The sequence below is a fragment of the Alexandromys fortis genome, unplaced genomic scaffold (assembly GCF_014885135.2).
Source record: "Alexandromys fortis isolate MF-2015 unplaced genomic scaffold, M_Fortis_MF-2015_v1.1 scaffold_61, whole genome shotgun sequence".
Classification (NCBI taxonomy): Eukaryota; Metazoa; Chordata; class Mammalia; order Rodentia; family Cricetidae; genus Alexandromys; species Alexandromys fortis.
The window spans coordinates 1,849,595-1,869,765 of NW_026067962.1; the positions used below are offsets into that span (position 1 = coordinate 1,849,595).

At 38.3% G+C, this 20,171-nt stretch overlaps 1 protein-coding gene across 1 annotated transcript in view; it reads right to left on the reverse strand.

The window, feature by feature from the left end:
• The window catches only part of Slco4c1 (solute carrier organic anion transporter family member 4C1), a 56,222-nt gene that overhangs the window by 14,338 nt on the left and 21,713 nt on the right, over positions 1-20,171 (reverse strand). Inside the window, exons 3-10 of the mRNA XM_050153439.1 lie at positions 16,998-17,180; positions 15,741-15,837; positions 15,116-15,237; positions 13,054-13,172; positions 11,705-11,849; positions 11,118-11,313; positions 6,066-6,219; positions 3,409-3,599 (exon numbers count right to left, since the gene is read on the reverse strand). Of these exons, the coding sequence (XP_050009396.1) occupies positions 3,409-3,599; positions 6,066-6,219; positions 11,118-11,313; positions 11,705-11,849; positions 13,054-13,172; positions 15,116-15,237; positions 15,741-15,837; positions 16,998-17,180 (1,207 nt within the window). The remainder of the gene's footprint in view (positions 1-3,408; positions 3,600-6,065; positions 6,220-11,117; positions 11,314-11,704; positions 11,850-13,053; positions 13,173-15,115; positions 15,238-15,740; positions 15,838-16,997; positions 17,181-20,171) is intronic.

Consider the following 20,171-nt stretch of genomic DNA (forward strand, 5'->3'; position numbering starts at 1 on the left):
TTTGTTAAGTAATATTTATTGCCTTCTCGGATCTTTGATGGAGTTGAAGATTATATAATTGTAGTTACTCTCTACATTATTTAGACTCCTTGAGATAGAATGTTTAGCAAAACTTTTGATTCTCAATATTGTTTGTTATATTTATTATTTGTTATTATTGTATATAGTTGTATTTGGTTTAGTTCTGTCTTATTTAGACAAAATGGGGAGATGTAGGGATAAGTCCCACCCCTTAGGGGGTGTGTTCGCCTCAGGCTAAAGTTTGCCTATAAATTTGGTGAGCGTGCTCCCAGCGCTTGCTTCTGCTTTCCTGGTCTCCGCGGGAACGGTGGTTCTGTAAGTCTATTCCTTCATTAAAGCTGTCTATATTTTGACAATCTGTCTGCATTCGCTTACGCCGTTACAGCACTTCTTTGGGTAAGACAGCAAAGGCCAGGAACGATGTGGGAAACAATGCTCAAAGTCAGAGTTCTTGAACAAATGTGCAGCGAGACCACAACAAGAGGCTGTCTTGCTCTTACTTGCTCAGCTATGATAAAGCCACATGAAATGATCTAGAGGAAATGGAAAGAGGAAGCCTGTGTAAACTACCAGAAGAGAAGTGGGCTGGTGCTGAAAGATAACAGTTTCTCAAATAAGTTACAGCTATGAGCAATAAGTGACTCAGCAGAATGTGGAGGAGGTCGCTGTTCTTCTGCACTCACCGCAGACTTACAACAGTTAAGCTATTGAACACTCAGTCATCAAATGAATGGACAAAGAAAATATGGTATGTGAAATACTAAGACCATGCAAGGAAAAGGAACTCTTTCCATTTCTATAGCATGAATTACATAAATTGAGTACCCTCTACTGAGATGAAGATGAACCAGAAGACATGAGTGCATGCTCTGCTTCCCATGTGGAAGGCATCAGGGTCATTAGAAGCATGGGCAAGCTGGTAAGATGGGTCAAGGGGTAAAAGTACTTGCTGCCAAGAGTGGTGACCTGGGTCCAGTCCACAGGAACCACACTATAGAAGAAAAGTGACTCTTGGAAGTTGTCATCTCACCGCCACACAAATGCCATGACATATCTATACAATATACGTGCATACAAATACATAAAAGTTTTTAAATGTTCTTAAGGAGTAGAGAGTAAAGTGGTGATTGCCAGAGTCCATGGTCAAGGAAATAGTTCAACTCTATCAAAGGCTACAAAGAGTTGATTTTGCAGGATAAATTCTGGCGATAGATTGCATAGTTCAGTGACTATATTGTATGTAAAGACAGAACAGGCTCAACTACATCGCAAGTTCAAGACCAGGCTGGGTTATATTAGACCCTGCATTAACCCCTGAAATTTTTATTGTATTTTTGATGTTTAGTAAGAGTAGATATTAATTATTTTCTAGACCCTGAGAAATGCAAGTTTGGGAGCAGGCTAGAGCACATGCAGACAAAATCCCCCAAACTAGCACAGTACACCCAGCCAGGGTGGAGGCAGTCCTGATGAGACTATAGTACCCCAAGGGCATTCTAACTAGTTTACGTTCTATCAGTTTACATCTGTCTCCTGATGGGTCTCCATAAGGCTGCCAGATAACTATGAAAACCTCCAATAAATCACCCAGGACAAACAGGAAAAGTCATCTCAGTTCCTAGAATGCCTCACAAAGTCCCTCTTACAGTACACCAGTCTAGACCCTGAAAACACAGAGCGCAGAAAACTCCTTCTGACCTATTTCTCTTTCCAGAGCTCCCCTAACATTAGGGCCAAGGAGTAGGTTGTTAGATAGAATCTCTCTCTCTCTCTCTCTCTCTCTCTCTCTCTCTCTCTCTCTCTCTCTCTCTCTCACACACACACACACACACACACCAAAACAAAGGCACAGGAATTTCTTCTTTGCATGGAAACATAGCTGTCCTCATTTGTAACCAANTTCTTCTGTCTATGTGTTGCTTTCATTGGTTGAATAAAGAAGCTGCCTTGGCCTTTTTATAGGGCAGCCCTTAGGTAGGTTGGGGTAGACAGAACAGAATTCTGGGAGGAAGAAGGCAGAGAGAGAGCCGCCTGCCATGAAGCTTCTGGGTCAGACATGCTGAATCTTTCCCGGTAAGCCATGACCTTGTGGTGACATACAGATTATTAGAAATGGTTATTGATTATTGAAGATGTGAGAGTTAGCCAATAAGAGGCTACAGCTAATGGGCCAGGCAGTATTTAAATGAAAAAATTACTTTCTACACACGTGTTCATATACATAAAAATGATGACTATGTAAGACGATGGCTATAACATGAGGTAATAATTTCATATCATATGTATATTTCAATGTATTTGATAGTACTACATATAGTTTTAATTGACTAGACATTGCAACAAGTCTGGAAAGGAACTCAAATAAGCTAGCATCAGTACAACCTCCCCAACCCCCCCCCCAAAAAAAAAAAAACCTTTTCTTGACAGGGATTGCAGGCAGGGACCACTACACTTGGGTTAAAAATGTTATTATTATTGTTAGTATTTTTGAGTATCACTATTACCTAAGTTTCAAATACTCTGACATCTTCTAAAGTTGAGACTGAAATCACACATATAGGATAAGTATATAAAGTGAGGCTAGACAAAATAAGCTCTGGATTCAACAATGTTAGTAACTGCTTAAATGACTGTTCAGTGACAATGACCTGTGATGTCAGCACACACGGCAGTCACGTGAGAGGCAAAAAGAGGACTCATCTTGCTAAACAAAACTCCATGCATGAACAGGCAGGCAGCTATGACATGTTTGGTATGATTTAAATTATTTTTCTTTTTTACTGAATCCCTCAAATTCCCAGGCAAGGTTAACTACTAAATATAATGTAGAATCCATATACTTTCAACTTTTTTAAAAAAATAGGAATGATAGTGGATAAATACCGAGAATCAAAGTGCTAAGAAAGAGAAAACCTGATGTTTGCTAGTCAAGAGGCAGAAATTCTGCGGTTAGAAGGTAGAGACTCTTAACAGCCTTAAAGAAAGGGGAAAAAAACAAAAACAAAAACAAAAAACACCAACAAATACCCATGTGACAGTTACCTTCTTAGCAGTTGAGAGGGAGTTGATTTGCCAGCACCCACTGTTTACTTTAGAATGAAGATCGCTGTGATCATGCCAGAATACTTGCACACAACTGAGCTAATCTCCATCTCACACTGGTCATGTGTGAACCAGCAGAGAGAGTGCTAAATGATTGTCACATCGGTGACAGTGAGACACTTCCACACATTAGCTTCTTTAAACCTCAGACATTTGGGCTTCTATGGTGTTCCAAAGGCGTGACGCATCAGGGTGTTATTGCTTGAATTAATCAAAGCCTAGCTTAACATCTAATTCCACAACATGCTTCTGTAGGATATGCAAGTTTCAGAGGACAACACTTACCTCAATATAGACACAGTTATCGGAGTACCTGCCATGAAAGTAAAGATAACTGTAATGAAGAAAATACCAAGAAATATCGGCAAGTTTGCACACCGAGTTCTACATTTTCCAGCTTTAGTTTCAGAATCAATACTTTCTGCAATTGGTGAGATTTCCATTTTCCTTTCAATACAGGAACAATTGTAATAAACCTGAAATTTAAACATGAAAAGATTAAAAGTTGTTTACTTTGAAAATATATTTACATCATTTTGTCACTCTCCTAATCTATAGACAGTCAATGGTGCTGAGAGCAATTAACCCTAAGAAATTAAGCAAATAGTAACAACCCACATGTGTGATATTCAATCCCCTGTGTTTAACTTTGTGGCTGTTACTCCAACTTATAGCCTATTATTGGCTCATGACATAAAACAACTTGGCAAGAATATAACAGTTACACTCTTTCTCATATTCTGCATATATATTATTTTCAGTAGAACATAACTGCCCAGACAATGTCTCTCTAGTAACTCTTCTTTTCCATTACAGGGGCACAGAGGAATCGATGCCAACAACCTCATTATGTGCGCTAGTTTGGAAGAACAAGCACTATAATTTTGATAAGTGCCACGGTAAAATTATCGCGTATACACTACAACTTTATAAGTTTTCTAGAACACTCACGATAACAAAATAATAGAGGTTACTACATCTTGACTGTGAAAGTGACTTTACATATAAATAACTTTCTAGTTATTTTTCATATACTTACATATAGGCATAGATGTATGTCTATAATGACATGACATTGTAAAAGGTAACAATAAAAAATTATGTTTTAAATTTGTAGAAAATAGACAAATTATTTAGAAACTGTACTAAGACCTAAAGGCATTGTATATCTCAATGTTATCCTTAATGTAAACTTTTCAGACATTTAAAACAACAAAATCATAGTGATAGGGAAGCCAAAGAAAGTGGTGTTTTCATGGTTCCAAAGAGGAGTTATTTTCTCTGTGGTCAAGCAATTCTGGACTAAGGGCATTGATTTGGGAAGATTAATTATACAGATGATCCTACAGTATGTGGTATTACATAGGCAACAATAAGATCGACAAACAAAATAAGCTCATTCAGTCTTAACACTTTAAAATTTCTATGCCATGTATTTATTCATTGTGGGTAGGTAACTGTGTGTCACAGAACATGTCTGGAGGTAAGGCAACAAGTGATGGGAGCCTGTAACTCCACCGTGTGCGCTCTAGGGTTCAAGTTTCGTTTTCCTTGCTTAACAGCAAGCACCTATACTTCCTGAGACCTGCTGGGGACCCCTGTTTGAACACCTTAAGAAGAGAAACTGACCACAGAATTTTCTGCCCCACTCAGATTGTATAACTAAATAAAGGATGTGACAGAACTCTCAGCTAAAGTCAGTCTTGTATCTGGGTCATTTGACAGAAAAAAAATATTATTGCTAGAAAAAAAAATCATGTGTTTATTATTTTAATACATGTGTAATCTTGTCAGTATGAAATAGTTCATAAGAAAAGTGTGTCTTGGGCTGAAGTTAAGAGTACCTGCTGCTCTTGCAGAGGAGCTGAGTTAAATTTCTATACCCACATGGTGGCTCATAACATTCTGTAACTCCAGTTCCAGGGCATTTAACACCCTTTTCTGATGTCTTTAGGCACCAGGTACAAACAAGTCACACTCTTTAACTACAGGAAAATACTAGTTACTCAGTCACCTCACAGGCAGTTCTGGCTCTACATGGCTGCCAAGCTCACTTATAAGATTTTGAGTCCTGATAATTGACAAAATACTAAATTTTATAAACGTGCTTGAAACTTAAAGCAGTGCTGCCTTCTAACTTCATGTGAGTGGCCTCCATTTTCAGGATAAAATCTTAAGCCCTCTTGCATTGCTCCCCCCCCCCCTCTTTTCTTTTTTAGACAGGGCCCTTACTATGTGGACGAGTATGCCTTCAGACTCCCAGAGATCCCCCTGCCTCTGCCTACTGAGTGCTGGGAATAGGCAAATTGATGCCAATACAAGCAGTGTAGACCATAGGGATGGAGTCCAGTGCCTTAAACATAAAAGGTAAGCATCCTGCCTACTAAGATAGCTGCATGGATTGTCTGAAATTATTCAAGTATATAAGAAGAAATAATGTCTATGTATAACACTAAAAAAATAAAATTAAATTTATATTTGGTGAATAAATGATTTGGATGATTACAATGGATTGGTGGTATGTGCAGTTTAAAAATAATTAATGAGTTTCATTATATTACTGATTAGTAACCATGCTCAAGGATCTCAAAATTGAGGAAAATAAACAATATAAAATGGTAATATAACCGCCATGTTGAGTTCATCAATAATTGCATGAGCCATGAAGGAAGGAGTCTTATTCAGAGGAAGAGGCCAGGGTTGCTTAACTGGGAAGGCAGAGCAAGCCAAAGAGATTGAACAGCCCATTACCCTGATTGCTCTTTGGGCTGACAAGGGAGGGGGACTTGATCGGGGGAGGGGGAGGGAAATGGGAGGCAGCAGTGGGGAAGAGACAGAAATCTTTAATAAATAAATAAATAAAATAAAAAAGAAGGTCAAGATGGCAATCACAACACACAGTGCATAGTGCTTCACTGAGGCAAAGTAGAAAACATGGCTACCTTTGGTTTCTTGTTTGAATTTGAGTTTAAACAACCTGCAAAGCAGGGAGAAAAATACTGGATTCCATCACTTCCACAGAGAGGGTAATAATAGGACCGCAAACAGTTGCAATTGGCATTACAAGGAGCAGTCAAATTCCCCAGTTCTCCTGTTCTGTAAATGATAAAGGACAGAGAAGGTAAATTTTTTGTGTTGTAATTCCTAAGGGACGTAGTTGTATCAGAAGTAGTTGTATCTTTTCATAGTGTCATGCAGTCACTCTCCACATGAATACCAAAGTAATAAAACAAAATTTCTGCTTCTCCATGTGACTTAGCATACAATTAACCTACCTCTATGCCTAGACTGAAACCTTAGAGGAGTGATGCTATCTTACTCAGCTTCATACTCTCATAACTCAACACAAGACCTACTTATCACCTGCATCAGATGCATGTCTGAATGATTGAGTAGGTCAGGCACTGGGAAACCTTCTTTGATTAGGGTAAACCTTAAGGGGGAAAGCTATGAAATAAGAGTTATTAATAAGGTTTACCCCCACACACACACGAGAGAGAGAGAGAGAGAGAGAGAGAGAGAGAGAGAGAGAGAGACAGAGACAGAGACAGAGAGACCGAGAGAAATAAAACAGTGAAAGTCTCAGTAAATGTCAAGGTTTCCCGGTGACAGTTACATGCATTATCTGTGAGATGGCTGGAACCATCCTCCACTGCTACCCATCAGTGGCAATGAAAAAGTGGCTATTTTTATTATTATTTATTTATTATTAAAAATGATTTGCAAACATCCCCAGAATGTGAGCAACATTTCTAAACCAAAAAAGTCAACAAAATCATGTAGTTTAACCTTTTCATATCACCACAGAATCTGTCTTTGCAATGAGTAAATTTCCTGATTTCAGTCTCTGTGAGGTTGTGTTTATACTCTCTCTTCTGGTCTATGTGAAGTCACAGAAGTCCCAAAATACAGGGACACAGAAGTCCCAATATATAGGAGCTCACAAGTCCCAATACACAGGGGCACAAAAGTCCCAATAGACAGGGGCACAAGCAAAGAAGTCCCAATATAAAGCTTTACTCTGATCAAAGATGCTTCCCCAGTGTCTCACCTGTTCATTCATTCCACAATGCATCTGAAGCAGGTGATAAGTAGGTCTTGTGTTGAGTAATGAGAGCATGAAGATGAATAAGTTAGCATCATTCTTCAAAAATTTCAGTCTAGGCACAAAGGTAATTACCTAATTGTATGCTAATCCGCTGGCTGTGGTTTACTGGTACGTACAGACACATTTTAGAAGCTCCAAGGCAGGACAAATATCGTGAAAAACAGCTTTGAGAAAGAAGACCCGAGAAACTACCTCCTATATGAGTCTTAAAGATGAGCAAAATTTAGCCACACAGTGGGTAATTGGAAGAGGCTCAATGGAGCAGAGAAGGAACGATGTTCCTATGAGATGTCAAGGTCAAGATTAATGTTTGCCTCAAGGGCCTTGTTAAAAAATCAATAGATGTTAATTATTAGAAGTATATATGTTTATATTCAGCAGCGATATTGCCAAAAGTTCACCAAAAATATTTTGATACATTCATTATATGTATGGATGTATGTATACACGTTTCCATCTGTGTAAGTGAGCATATATGTGTGTGTCTGAGGTTAACATAGGATAGCCTCATTGACCACTTTCTTAGTTGAGATAGATGGTATCTCTCACGAACCCCACAGATCTCTGGTACAGGCTGGTCTAGCGAGCCAGCTTTCTCTGGGGATCCACAGTCCCTGTCTTTTGAGTGATGGAGTTAAAGGTAAACCACCACGCCCATCAGCATTATATAGGTTCTGGGTATCTGCACTCAGTTCTCACCCTTGCTCAGCAAGTATTTATCCTCTAAAGTTGCACAGAGTATGAATTGGAGGGAAGGAGACCAGTTACAACACCTGAAACAAGTGGTCAAAATATACATAAGTGTCAAATGTGTAAACTTCTTTTAATTAAAAATTTTTCTACCAAAAAAAAAAAAAAGAAACCAAATCACAACTTGATTCTAAGAAAGATTGGAGAAAACTTTTAAACATGTAATCAGCAAGATTTGGAGATTGGCATATGATGAAGCCCTATTTCAAGGAATTCGAAGGCACTCCCAATTCTGAAGAAGAGATAACCACTCTGGCTTTACATAAATATTAAGTGTGTGAGTCTCAAGTTGGCAGATAATTGAACCAAGGTTAAAAAATGTAATACCCATTTGCATGTGTATTTAACAGAAATCATGACAGTGATAAGATCTACCACATAGAGTGGAGATAGATCTCACTTTTTGACATTGTGACACACACTCTATTCTACAGTTCACTCTGAAAACTTCACAAATTATAGTGGGCTAGGTGGAGTTCTAGGGAGGTCTGCTTACTTCAAGTTCACACAATGAATCTCAGATGTCCTATATCTTAGACAGAGTAGTGGAAACATAACTAAAAGAGGGAACCGGAGCCAGAGATAAGAAAGGCTCATTCCAGCAACTGGAAGCAAAATATATAAACCAATGAAACATCAAAGTTTTTAAAAAATAATTTATCAAACTGGAAAATGATGTGATGTAAGTAGTAGGCAGAAAAGTTTGTGAAGGGGGAGGATCAACGTAGGAGGGAGAGAACAAGTTGTTGCGAAATGGAAAGCAAAAGTTAGAGTGTAAGGGGCTGGAAAGATGGCTGAGATGGTAGGGACACATGCCACCAAGTCTGATGACCTGAGCTCAGAGTCTGGAACCCACATACAAGGAGGGAACAAGTGGTTCTCTGCCCTGCACATATATTTACATACAAATGGATAAGTAAATACTAAGGGTTGCAGGCACTCTTTCCTTCTTGACTGAAGTACCTTCTTTGTAGCTATGCCCTACAAAATGCTGCCACATGTTTCTTTGTCAAACTCAGTCAGTTTTGTTACAAAAGGGTGATAGTATCTGCCTAGAGAAAACTTAGCATGCACAACAGAAAGGAGACTAGACAAAAATCAGCCCTTGGCACTTAGGTTAGTAATATAAAGCTTCACAATAGTTTCAGTTCAGAATTTCCAATATGTGTCATATTATTTATAAACACACACTGAAAATGCAAAGAGTACAAGATGTCCTTATGCAAAGCCCAATAGAAATCATGAAAGAAATGTATACCGCTTATCATCAAGCTTCAATTTCTCTGTATTTTATGAAAATTATGACAAGGGATGAAAAGGTAAAAAAAAAACTAGTAGAAAACCAGTAAATTGTAGCTTTGAAATATATTTACTTTCTTCTTTCTTTCATTCCGCCCTCCCCCAAGACAGGGACTCTTTCAGTAGTCCTGACTGCCCTGGGACTTGCTATGTAGATCAGGCTGGCTTCAGATTTAGAGATCCACCTGCCTTTACCTCCCAAGTGCTGGGATTAAGATGTGCACCACCACACCTGGCTTGTGAAGTATATTTTCAACATTTCCATTTTGTTGTTGTTTTTGTTGTTGTTATTTCCAGACATGTAACCTGAACTGCACTCAAACTGGTGGCTGGAAGTAGCCTTTACTTTCAATAACATCTACACCCTCGGTACAGCATCCTTTCTCCCTTGTCTTCTCCTCAGCTCCTTAAAACCTTCAAACTCCATTTTCCTTTAGGTCATGAGGGTTTGCTGAGTATGCTCAAATAAAATTGAAAAGACCTCTTTCTGTGAATGCTACAGAACTTTCTGGAGCTCCAGTCGCCCACCCCATTGCTCATTCAGCATATTGTTTTTCAATCTCTGTTTGAGAGGAAGAATTTACTATATCTGTAAGAGGAAACATGAAGAGGTGTTGACCAAATGTAATGGAGCTTAACCAAACATTTGTGTAGAACACTCGGCATCCTATTAACTTGAAGGAATGACAGACATGTGAATATAACTACAAATCAAGACTATTGTTATTGGCAAACATTTCTAAATGAACTTAATGTCATATAAATGCAGTATTGCACAAAATCATGAAATCCCATACCTGGAGTGACCTCTCTCAATAGCCAAGAACACATGCAATGAAATAATCAAAACATCACAATGAGGCTCCCAGGCATACTGCTATACCCTCTCACCTGCCTTGCCTGATCTACTGCTGGTGGCTTAGCAATCCATAGCAAAACAAACCTGGCCAAGGAAACTTGCTAGGGGGAGAAACCTGCCTGCAGGACAGAACAAGAAGCCATTTATTTCTCTAAAATGAACATGAACTTCAGTGTAAATAGAACAGAAAGTACTATGCAGGTTTAGTTTTATTTTAGTAATTTTTTTTAGTATATTTCAAACCAAATAAGAGGATTCTATCATACAGAATAACTTCTGCTTAGGAGTGGAGCACATGGCTTTAAGTCCAGCACTCAGGAGGCAAAGGCAAGTGGATCTCTAAGTGTAAAGCCAAAACTAGGTCTACAGAGTGAGTTCCAGGACAGTCAGGGATACCTTGTTTCGAAAAACAAAATAGCTTTTATTATAAAACGTTTAAGTTAATATGGAATTAGGATGTTAAATTCTCTCTAGGATGTTGCCTTAGTCTGCTTTTTGTAGCTATAACAAAATGCAAAGAGAACAACTTACAAAGACTTTAGGTTTTCATGAAAAGAAAGAGAGCTAAAAGTTAGGAGGTCAAGCAAAAGGAAGTAGGATCTGCTTGGCCTCTCATGATAGAAGAAGAGATCAAAGGGCAGAACGGAGAGGACCAGGTAGTGTGGGTGCTTCTTTACTATTATATATAAATCCATACAAGACAAACTCTGTACTTTTTTTTTCTCTTTGAATCCCTGAGCCAAACACCTTGCCTTTAAACTGCTAATTTAACTAACACCTAGAGCTTTCAAGAAGGCACAAAATATTCAAATTAAAACAAAGCCAAATTCCACAAAAATTTTACACTGAAACAAATAGACAAAATGTTTCTGCATTTTTCAAAAGGCAATTCCTAATCATCTGTATTGAGAAAGGGAATACTTGAAAGTACATACATAATATCCGACATGAATGTAAAAAGCATTGAAATATATTTACCCATTATATGATTCAGAAACACCAGCAAATGGCTCATTTTCACATTTTGCATAAATAAGTACAAAACTCAGCATAAGTGCTACTCCAGATGCAAACAATGCAAACTTCATTGTGTTTTTACACTTCATTTTGAATTTTGAAACAAGAACACCACCTAAGATTTGACCAAGAGCAGCTCCAGGGATTAAAACAGCCCCTAATGAGAAGTAAGATAATGAAAAACAGACAATTATGCTCTGTTACTCATACTGACAATGGGAAAATATCAAAACCAGCACCACCATGGCCTCCACAAACCAAAGCATTTACCTGACATATATATAAAAAAAAAAAACACATGCACAAAAAAATGTCATAGATATGGGGAGTGGAAAGTTAACAAAATTAGATATTAACAGAATTAATATATTCTTCTTAACCCAATTTTTTTCTGTCATAAGTTGACACAGAACACTGATCACAGAGAATCAGACACTTCTACCCAAAACTTCAAGGTGTGCACTATCCAAAATGATCTACTCTCCCAAGAAAAACACTGCACTTAAGTAGAATCAGCATACCAGGTGATAATAGAGAAAGGCTTTTACCTCCGAGTGTAGCTGCAAAGCTGGATGTCATTCCAAATTGATGTTCTATAAATTTAGGTAAAAAGGTGGCAAATCCCGTAGTAACTAATGCTTCAGAAGTGGTTGATAGAACTAAACATATAAAGACAGTATTCCTCATCAAATTCTAAGAAAAAAATATAGTTCAAATGAATAACTGGTTACAGAGCAAAGTGTGATGCTTACACAGACACATAATAAAATTCAAACACTTTAACTCAGGGTTCCTTCTTTCAGGAAAATATAGTTTCAACTAATTGATAGACATACACACACACACACACACACACACACACACATACACATACACAGGTGAGGACTTTTGTATGTGGGACACCTAAGGAATTGACAGATGATTCACTACTTGAGTCATTATGCTCTTATTGCTCTCAAGAGGCCAACAGATGAGGCAAAAGCCCATTTGGGAAGGTTCCCCTTTCTAGGATTAGAGTAAATATCTATAATGCAAATTTACCTCTTGTTAAGTGACTTAAAATAGATTTAAATTCCTAAATCCAATAAATGGGAAACTTGAAACTGAGCATGGATGAAATATTATTTCATAATTATAGCACTGAGTAACTTAAGAACCTTAGATAGGTATAGAATTAGGTAACCACACAGGTAGTTATACTGCCAGTTCTCTCATAATATTAGTTCATAAACCTAACACACCAAATTTCGAGATATGAAGGACAGACAAGAACATTGGCAGTGTAGTGGTGAGCACAGCCACCTGGTCAAAATAGGTGAAAACATTCACAGAGCTACGCAGGGGAGGAGTTCTAACAGAGGACTTCGCAACTTTCAGTAGGAAGGAAGAAATAACAACCAGAGACAATTGAGAATGAGGAGGCATGATCCAAAAGGAAGAAGACTTAAAAGCAGATGAGGTCAGTGACAATTGATCATTGCATGCCATAAGGGAAATGGTATGGAATGGCAAGTTACATATAATGAGGAAGCACTGAAAATATTGCCAAGGAAGTAAATCATGCTCTTTCAGTCTTTCTATTCTGGAGCTCAAAGGGCAAGGAAACTCAGTCTGAAAAGTTATGGATAAAAGCTTCCAGAGTAATTGTTAGGAAAATAGTTGTAAAATGGTGTGAGGGTGCATGTGTGTTTACTTATACGTGTATGTAAGATGTACACATGTGTAAGCACTGTGTTACTATGAGCCTGTGGGGGAAATATACACACATATACACCCACATCCACACGCAAACGAGAGAGAGAGAGAGAGAGAGAGAGAGAGAGAGAGAGAGAGAGAGAGAGAGAATATACACTCCCAACACACAAATGAGAGAGTGGAGAGGGGGCTTCTCTTTTACCTTTATAGCCATTGGAAAATCTTTAATACTTTTTCCAAAATTTTCATCTGCATGTTGGAAGGAAGTACTACTATTCTGATGAGTCTGGGAAGTTTTGCCAGCTTGAATTTTCGCTGTTCCTGGATGGGAGAGGGAGCAAACATGCCTGTTTTGCTGTTTACCGTTTCACTAATCATGTTTAAATTTACTTGCTCTTTAGTTGATAGGCACTCTTTTGAGTATGTAGATCCCACTAGAGGTCAGTTTTCTTCTGTTACTAAAGTTGTTTAAATCTCTATGTCCGTCACTGGGCTGTGCTAAAGGCCAATATTCATTACCATTCATGGAGGTCAGCCAGGTATGTTGGCTCAGGTCTGTTTTCTCAGCACTCAGGAGGTTATGCCAAAAGAACTGACCTAAGTCTGTGGTCACACTGTCAGCCTGGGCTGGAATGTGAGACCTTGTTTAAAACTTACAAAACCAAACATACCAACCGACAAATGGAGCTCCAATCAGTGTAAATATTAATGTTTAGTCAATGAATTTCAATTTAATGACAGGGTTTTGCTCCCAATACATATTATTCCTCATTTGAGTCTGCTAACAGTCTTTGTTCATTTGAATTGTTGCTGTGGGCAGTCTTTATAAATTAGAATACATGTGTGGCTATTTTCCTTTGTTCACTAAAGAAAGAGATAGGCACATGCTAGGAGGTGAAGTAATATTTGCTGTCGTTTATTGTGAACCTTTGTTTAAACCATAGTTCTGTGAAAATGCTGAGAAAGCATCATGTGGCATTAGAATGGAATGGCCCAGGGTGGTAAAGATACCAATGCATTCACCTGCTTCCAGGGTATTGAGTTTTCTTTTAGCCCTCTCCACACACCTCCCCCCATACACACCCTCATCCACTCACCACCCCACACTCACCTTCACCCATCACCCAACGCCCCACACTTCCACACCTCCATACATACTTCTCCACCTCCACACACTTTCCCACACCTCCACACTCTTCCCCACACATCCACACTTTCTGACACCTCCACACACACTTCTTGACAGTTCATCCACCTCCAATCACCTCCACACACTTTCCCACACCTCCACACTCTTTCACACACCTCTACACACTTTCCCACTCCTCCACACACCTTTAGCCACTTGAATTCACCTTCACACAACTCCAGATATCTCCACACACCTCCATACACCTCCACATACTTCCCTGAACCTCCAAAAAACCTCCACACACCTCCACACATGTCCACACATCCCCACACAGGTCCACACACCTTCACATACCTCCACACATGTCTATACATCTTCACACATGTCCACACACATCCACACATCTCCACACATGCCCACACACCTTCACACACCTCCACACATGTCCACACAGTCCACACATGTACGCACAGTCCACACATGTACACACATGTACACACATGCCCATACAGTCCACACACATCCACACATGTCCACACACCTTCACACACATCTATGCACCTCCAAAAGCTTTGTTGCAAATGACAGTAAAAACAAATGTCTTTAAGTTTGAGAAACATGCTTCAGAAGCAAGAAGCCATAAAAGAAGGGACATTCATTTCTACTAAGTTGTTTTTCAACGACTATCTAGTATAGAAATATGGTTTATAAATTAATACATAGCAGACTGAGTTTGAGGACAAGTGAAAAAATAAGTACTTGTACAACTATCAATAATTAGCTTGAATGATTTAACACAGATTGATCCTTGACACCAATGACTAACTGAACATGAGATACTAATTGACAATTGTACCTTGCATGTACATAGACAAGAATTAAGATAAAATACAAGGAAAATTTTAGTGAAAAGTTCTTAGTACTCACTAAACATAAATCGTAACAAAATAATCCATAAATATTATTATCTCTGTGAATATTTTCTAAGAAGTTATATTTCAAAAGTATGTATTGGCAGACCATGAAGGTCTAAAAGTAAGCAAGGTGATTCTATAGTTCTTATTAATCATCTTGAAAACAACTAACCTAAAATTACAATAAAGCTTTCTTTATAAAAATGAGATGGATTTACCTGGCAAATACTTTGGGAAACAGGAGAAGGGAATTATCAAAGACCAAGCAAAGAGCCAAGCTAAAAGAAACCCAATCCACCAGGCACCCAACCACCGGGGATCATCCTCAGTGACATCAGAACTGTAAGGACAGAAAAAGTCAAAATCCATTCAGTCATAATTAGTATTTGGTCATAACAATCAGATGTCTTATAATTCAGGTGCAAAGGGTAGGCTTTTACTGTTTTTAAAGCTGTCTTGAAGTCAGCACAATAAGTTAGATAGTGAATAAGATATATACAGGTATAAATGAGGCTTAAAAACAGGGTAGGGAAAGAATCATAAAGATGGCAAACATGGAGCCTAAAGAGATGACTTAATGGTTAAGAGCATTTAATGTTCTGGTGAAGGAAAAACTAATTTTAACTGAATTATTATTCTTGACCCAAAGGGTCTATAAAGTATATTTTAAAAAATCTCCAGTGATCCTATTAGACATCTTTATTTATGAGTAAATGCATTATTAGGCTAAGAGATGTAGATAGCAGTGCAGACACAGTGTCATATAAAAAGAGTGTACACTGTCCTGAATTCCTTCATGACATTCGGAAGGAAAAATTAAAAGAAAAACAGATATTGCCTTGCCTTTGTCCCAGGGAAACATCAATGTACAATGTCAACAGCTGTCCACCCAACACATAGCCAATGGCAGGGCCTAGGATTGACATAGAGTATCCGATTCCTAGGAAACGATTAAAGGCATTAGGAATGATTATATAAACAGCTTTGCTCAACATTCTAACAACAGTGAAGAAAAATATGTTACTAAGGAAAATTTCTAATGATTCGACCTACATCAAAATTACAGAGATCTAAAAAAATAGCAGGTGAAAGGTATCATTTAGTTAGCAGTTATGTCTAGAAATATAAAAATATTGACTCACTATAAAAATCACTTGATTATAATAATAGGAGTTGCACCCAGTAATTACAAATCTGTGTTGTGGAGATTGTGCATAGACTGTTTTCCTTTTAGCTATAATTATTGTTTACAATTCTGTGGAAGGAAACAAGGTGAAGTAAGAAGTCTCCACACTCTGCACCAGCTTGGAAAGCTTTCTTTGTTTACTGTGTAGCAGAGTCTAACACCTAGATATGTCCATAAGCCTATGCCTCATTTGTTTGTTTATTTTTTGTTTGTTTTTTGAGAAAAGGTTTCCCTGTGTAACCCTTGGCTGTACTGGAAATCACTCTGTGGAACGGGCTGGCCTCAAAATCACAGAAATCCACCTGCCTCTGCCTCCCGAGTTCTAGGATTAAAGTTCTGGCGATAGGTCTATTTCTTAAAAGCAAAAGCAAGCCATTCACCATTAGTCACAATTCCTAGTGAGAGCTATCACTTTTAAAATCAATAGAGATAAACAGCTTACTTCTGGCTACTTGATATTCATATTCTAAAGTTTTTATTCGTTTTATTTGCTATTAACTTCTCTCTCTCTCTCTCTCTCTCTCTCTCTCTCTCTCTCTCTCTCTATCTCTTTCTCTCTCTCTTTCTCTCTCTCTTTCCCCACTGAGTAAAATCCCCTGGAATTTACACAATCAAGACAGAAGCTGCTGACCTGCTTTCACCTATATTCATAGTGTCAACATGGTCTGGAAAGATGACAATAGAACCATTGTTCATCCTAGTAACCAACTTGTTAGGACAGTAAACAATTAGACGAAGTACGAATTATGATCACATTTACCTAAATGAAATGCCCATGGCATTACAATGAACTTGGTTTTATTTGTCTGTTGTTTCTCCTTTAGCGATAGGGATAGAATACGAACTAGGCAAATACTTTTCCAACATTCCCTAGATAGTGAACGAACAACAAATCAAAATAAGAGCTCACTCACCTATATAAAGAGAAGATTTGTGTGTGGGCACAGAGTCATCAATAAAGGCTGTTCCCAGGGTGTAGAGCGGAGTTCCTCCAGTTCCCAGTAATAGTTGTCCCAGGATGAAGACATACAAGTAGTTTGAAAGCAAAGAGTCTGAAGACGCACACCTCGTGCCATTCCTTGTTGTTAAACAAGTATCTTTAGTGGAGGGGAAGAGTTGTAAATTTAAAGTTTAGCCAACAACTTAAATTATCAACTTGCAAATTACATTTACATAGATATTTCTTCATTTTCATTGCATTTAAAACAGATAAAGGTATATACAAAAACCAACCAACAAAAAGGTATGTATACTTGAGTACAAATTACTTGAATACAAATTACTTGAATACAAATTACTTGAATACAAATTACTTGAATACAAATTACTCTCATGCCAAAATGTAGAATATAAATAAATACTACTTAAGATTTGAATCTAAGAAGTTTGCTGGTAACCAATTTAAGTATATCAATGCAAACAATAAAAAAATAAATAAAAGGGCCAAACAATAAGAGTAAAAACTGCAGTTACCTCTTCAGTCAAGATCTCAAGGTACATGCCAATGAGCCCATGGAGACGTGAAAGAAAGCACAAAGTAGAAATAAAAGAACAAGCTACCAGAAATAGAACAAGTAAAGGGGAATAAAGACTGGAGGACTTACCAAGAGAAAAAAATACTCGACACGTGTGCATAAATACGACAAACTTAAAACCCTAAGTAAGACTTTGGTGAGGGATAGGGGATTGGTTTGGTAGTAAACCAGCACTTGCTACTCATGCAGAGGACCCAGGTCTGACTTGCAGCAGCTGCATGATAGCTCATGGCTCCTTTTAACCTCCACAGGCATCAGGCATACGTCTGGTGCACAGACATGCAGGCGGGCAAAACAATCATTGGCCGAAAATAACTAAAGTGCTTTTAAAATTTTCAAAAGAGAAAAGGTGAGACAGCAAGTTATAGATAGAAAAGTCATACAGAAGCAATCAAATAAATGCATAATCAGTTAGAATAAGAAAAGATACATATTCCAAACTAAATGAAGAGAAGCTTATAATTTCAAGAGCATAGAGCAAACATCACGGGGAAGCCCTGGATGCAGGACTTCCCACCATGAAAGACCCTTGTAAAAAGTTAATGGGTTTACAAGTGAACACATATAACATGTTACTTATGCAGAAAGGGCTAAAGGTGAGTAGTTGTATTTCCCAATAGCATAGATACAGTAAAGAAATAACAAAATTGAATCAATTAAAGATGATGTGATCACACATTTTCTTCTTTTAATGGTATCCAGGTATAAAGTTATTTTAATATTTTAAAATGGAATGAGCCTTGTCTGGAAAAAAAAGAAGATTTAATACACCATATAAATGGGGGGGGGATTTTGAGGCTCATTAACGGAAAGCCATTTTCTTCTGCAACCCATGGTTATTTTTATACAGCTTTATTTTGTTTGTGCTTATTTTCTTCTCTGTTTTGTGACAGGGTTTCCCTGTATAATCCTGGCTGACCTGGAACTCCATCTGCCGACCAGGCTAGCCTGAACTCAGGGATTTGCCTGTTTCTTCCTAGTGAGTGCTGGGATTAAAGGTGTGCACCACACTCAGTGTATAGTTTTATTTTCCTTTAATTATCTTTAATCTATTCTGTTACATGATTTTATTTTTGGTTGAGAGAGAGAGAAAGGGAGATGGAGTTAGAGAAGGAGAGGAAGATGGAGAGGAGGAGAGAGACCTAAGATGTATCTCTGACTCTGGTTGGAGACATGACATTCCAAGCTGATTCAAATATTACCACATTGTCATCCCCTCTTGTAAGGGTTAATCCATACACGTCTATCCATCACCTGGCCAGAACATCCTTGGGGAAAGGTGATCCTGGTGAATCACTCATAAGAAGATGGGAGGAGCAGCCATCCCTTAATAAAAGCTGTATATAATGACTTCAAAGCCTTTGGTCTGTGCAGTTACTTAGAGATGTCACTCCTAAGCCTGCCCACTTCTTTCTGAGTTTCCTTGAAGGAAGCATAATGTTCCACATTCCATCCTTCAGATGCTGGCCAAAACCTGAAGCCTACTGGACTTGGCATCTGTAAGCTCTCACTTTCTCTGAAGACCACCCTACCACGCAGCTGCTCAAATCTGAATCTTCCTGCTTTCCTGGCCTCTACCAGTGCCAAGGTTTGGTCTTTGCCTTTTCTGTCTCCTTCCTCCTGGCAGCTAGCCTCCCAGGTTGCCCATCTCTCATGTTCTCATAAGTGGCCCTTGAGTCCATTTTCAATTTTTTTTTGTTTCTTTGTTTTTGTTTGTTTGTTTTTTAATCAACAAGACTAAGGAATGGAACCCATGGTCCCCAAACAAGGCAAAGATAAATGATAGATACTTAAAAAGGTGATGGTGAGTATTGTTATTATATACTGAACACATGTAGTTTGACTACATTCCGTTACTGTGCATCATTTAAAACAGAAAACAACATGCAACTTAACAATAACCACAAGAGGGAGCCTCTATATCATTTATGAATTCAGAAAAACCAGCAGTGGTAAAATAAAGATGAGTCTTTTCTGTAATGGACCAACCGGAGGCCAGATCCACCTATTAATACTGTCAAAGTCCTCAGCATAAAGACAAATGAGGATACACACACACACACACACACACACACACACAAACACACACACACACACACACACACACACACACACATGTTCTCAGGCCAACCCTTACTGTGAGGAACTCTAAATTCCCCATCCTCCTACCCCTGCTTAGGACCAGGATTCCAGGCATTTGTTCAAACAACCTGGATGCTAGGCACTGCTTTCCCCTATAAGCTAACCCTACAGGCAGGCATGGAGAGAATGGTCACTAGGCATGAACTAGGTAGGATTCTACTCTCATAGTCCTAGTTTCCTATGAGGATCTGGGATAGAAAACTCTGGAAATGATGGAAGAGAACAGGAGGACTGTTGCCCAAAGAAATTAGAGTCTTTAATTAATATAGCAGGTATACCAAGGTAACCTTAAACCAAAGCAACCTCACTTCTCACTCATTGATTTTGTTTGTTTGCTTGTTTGAACTTCTTATTAGTCTCTCTCTCTCTCTCTCTCTCTCTCTCTCTCTCTCTCTCTCTCTCTCTCTCTCT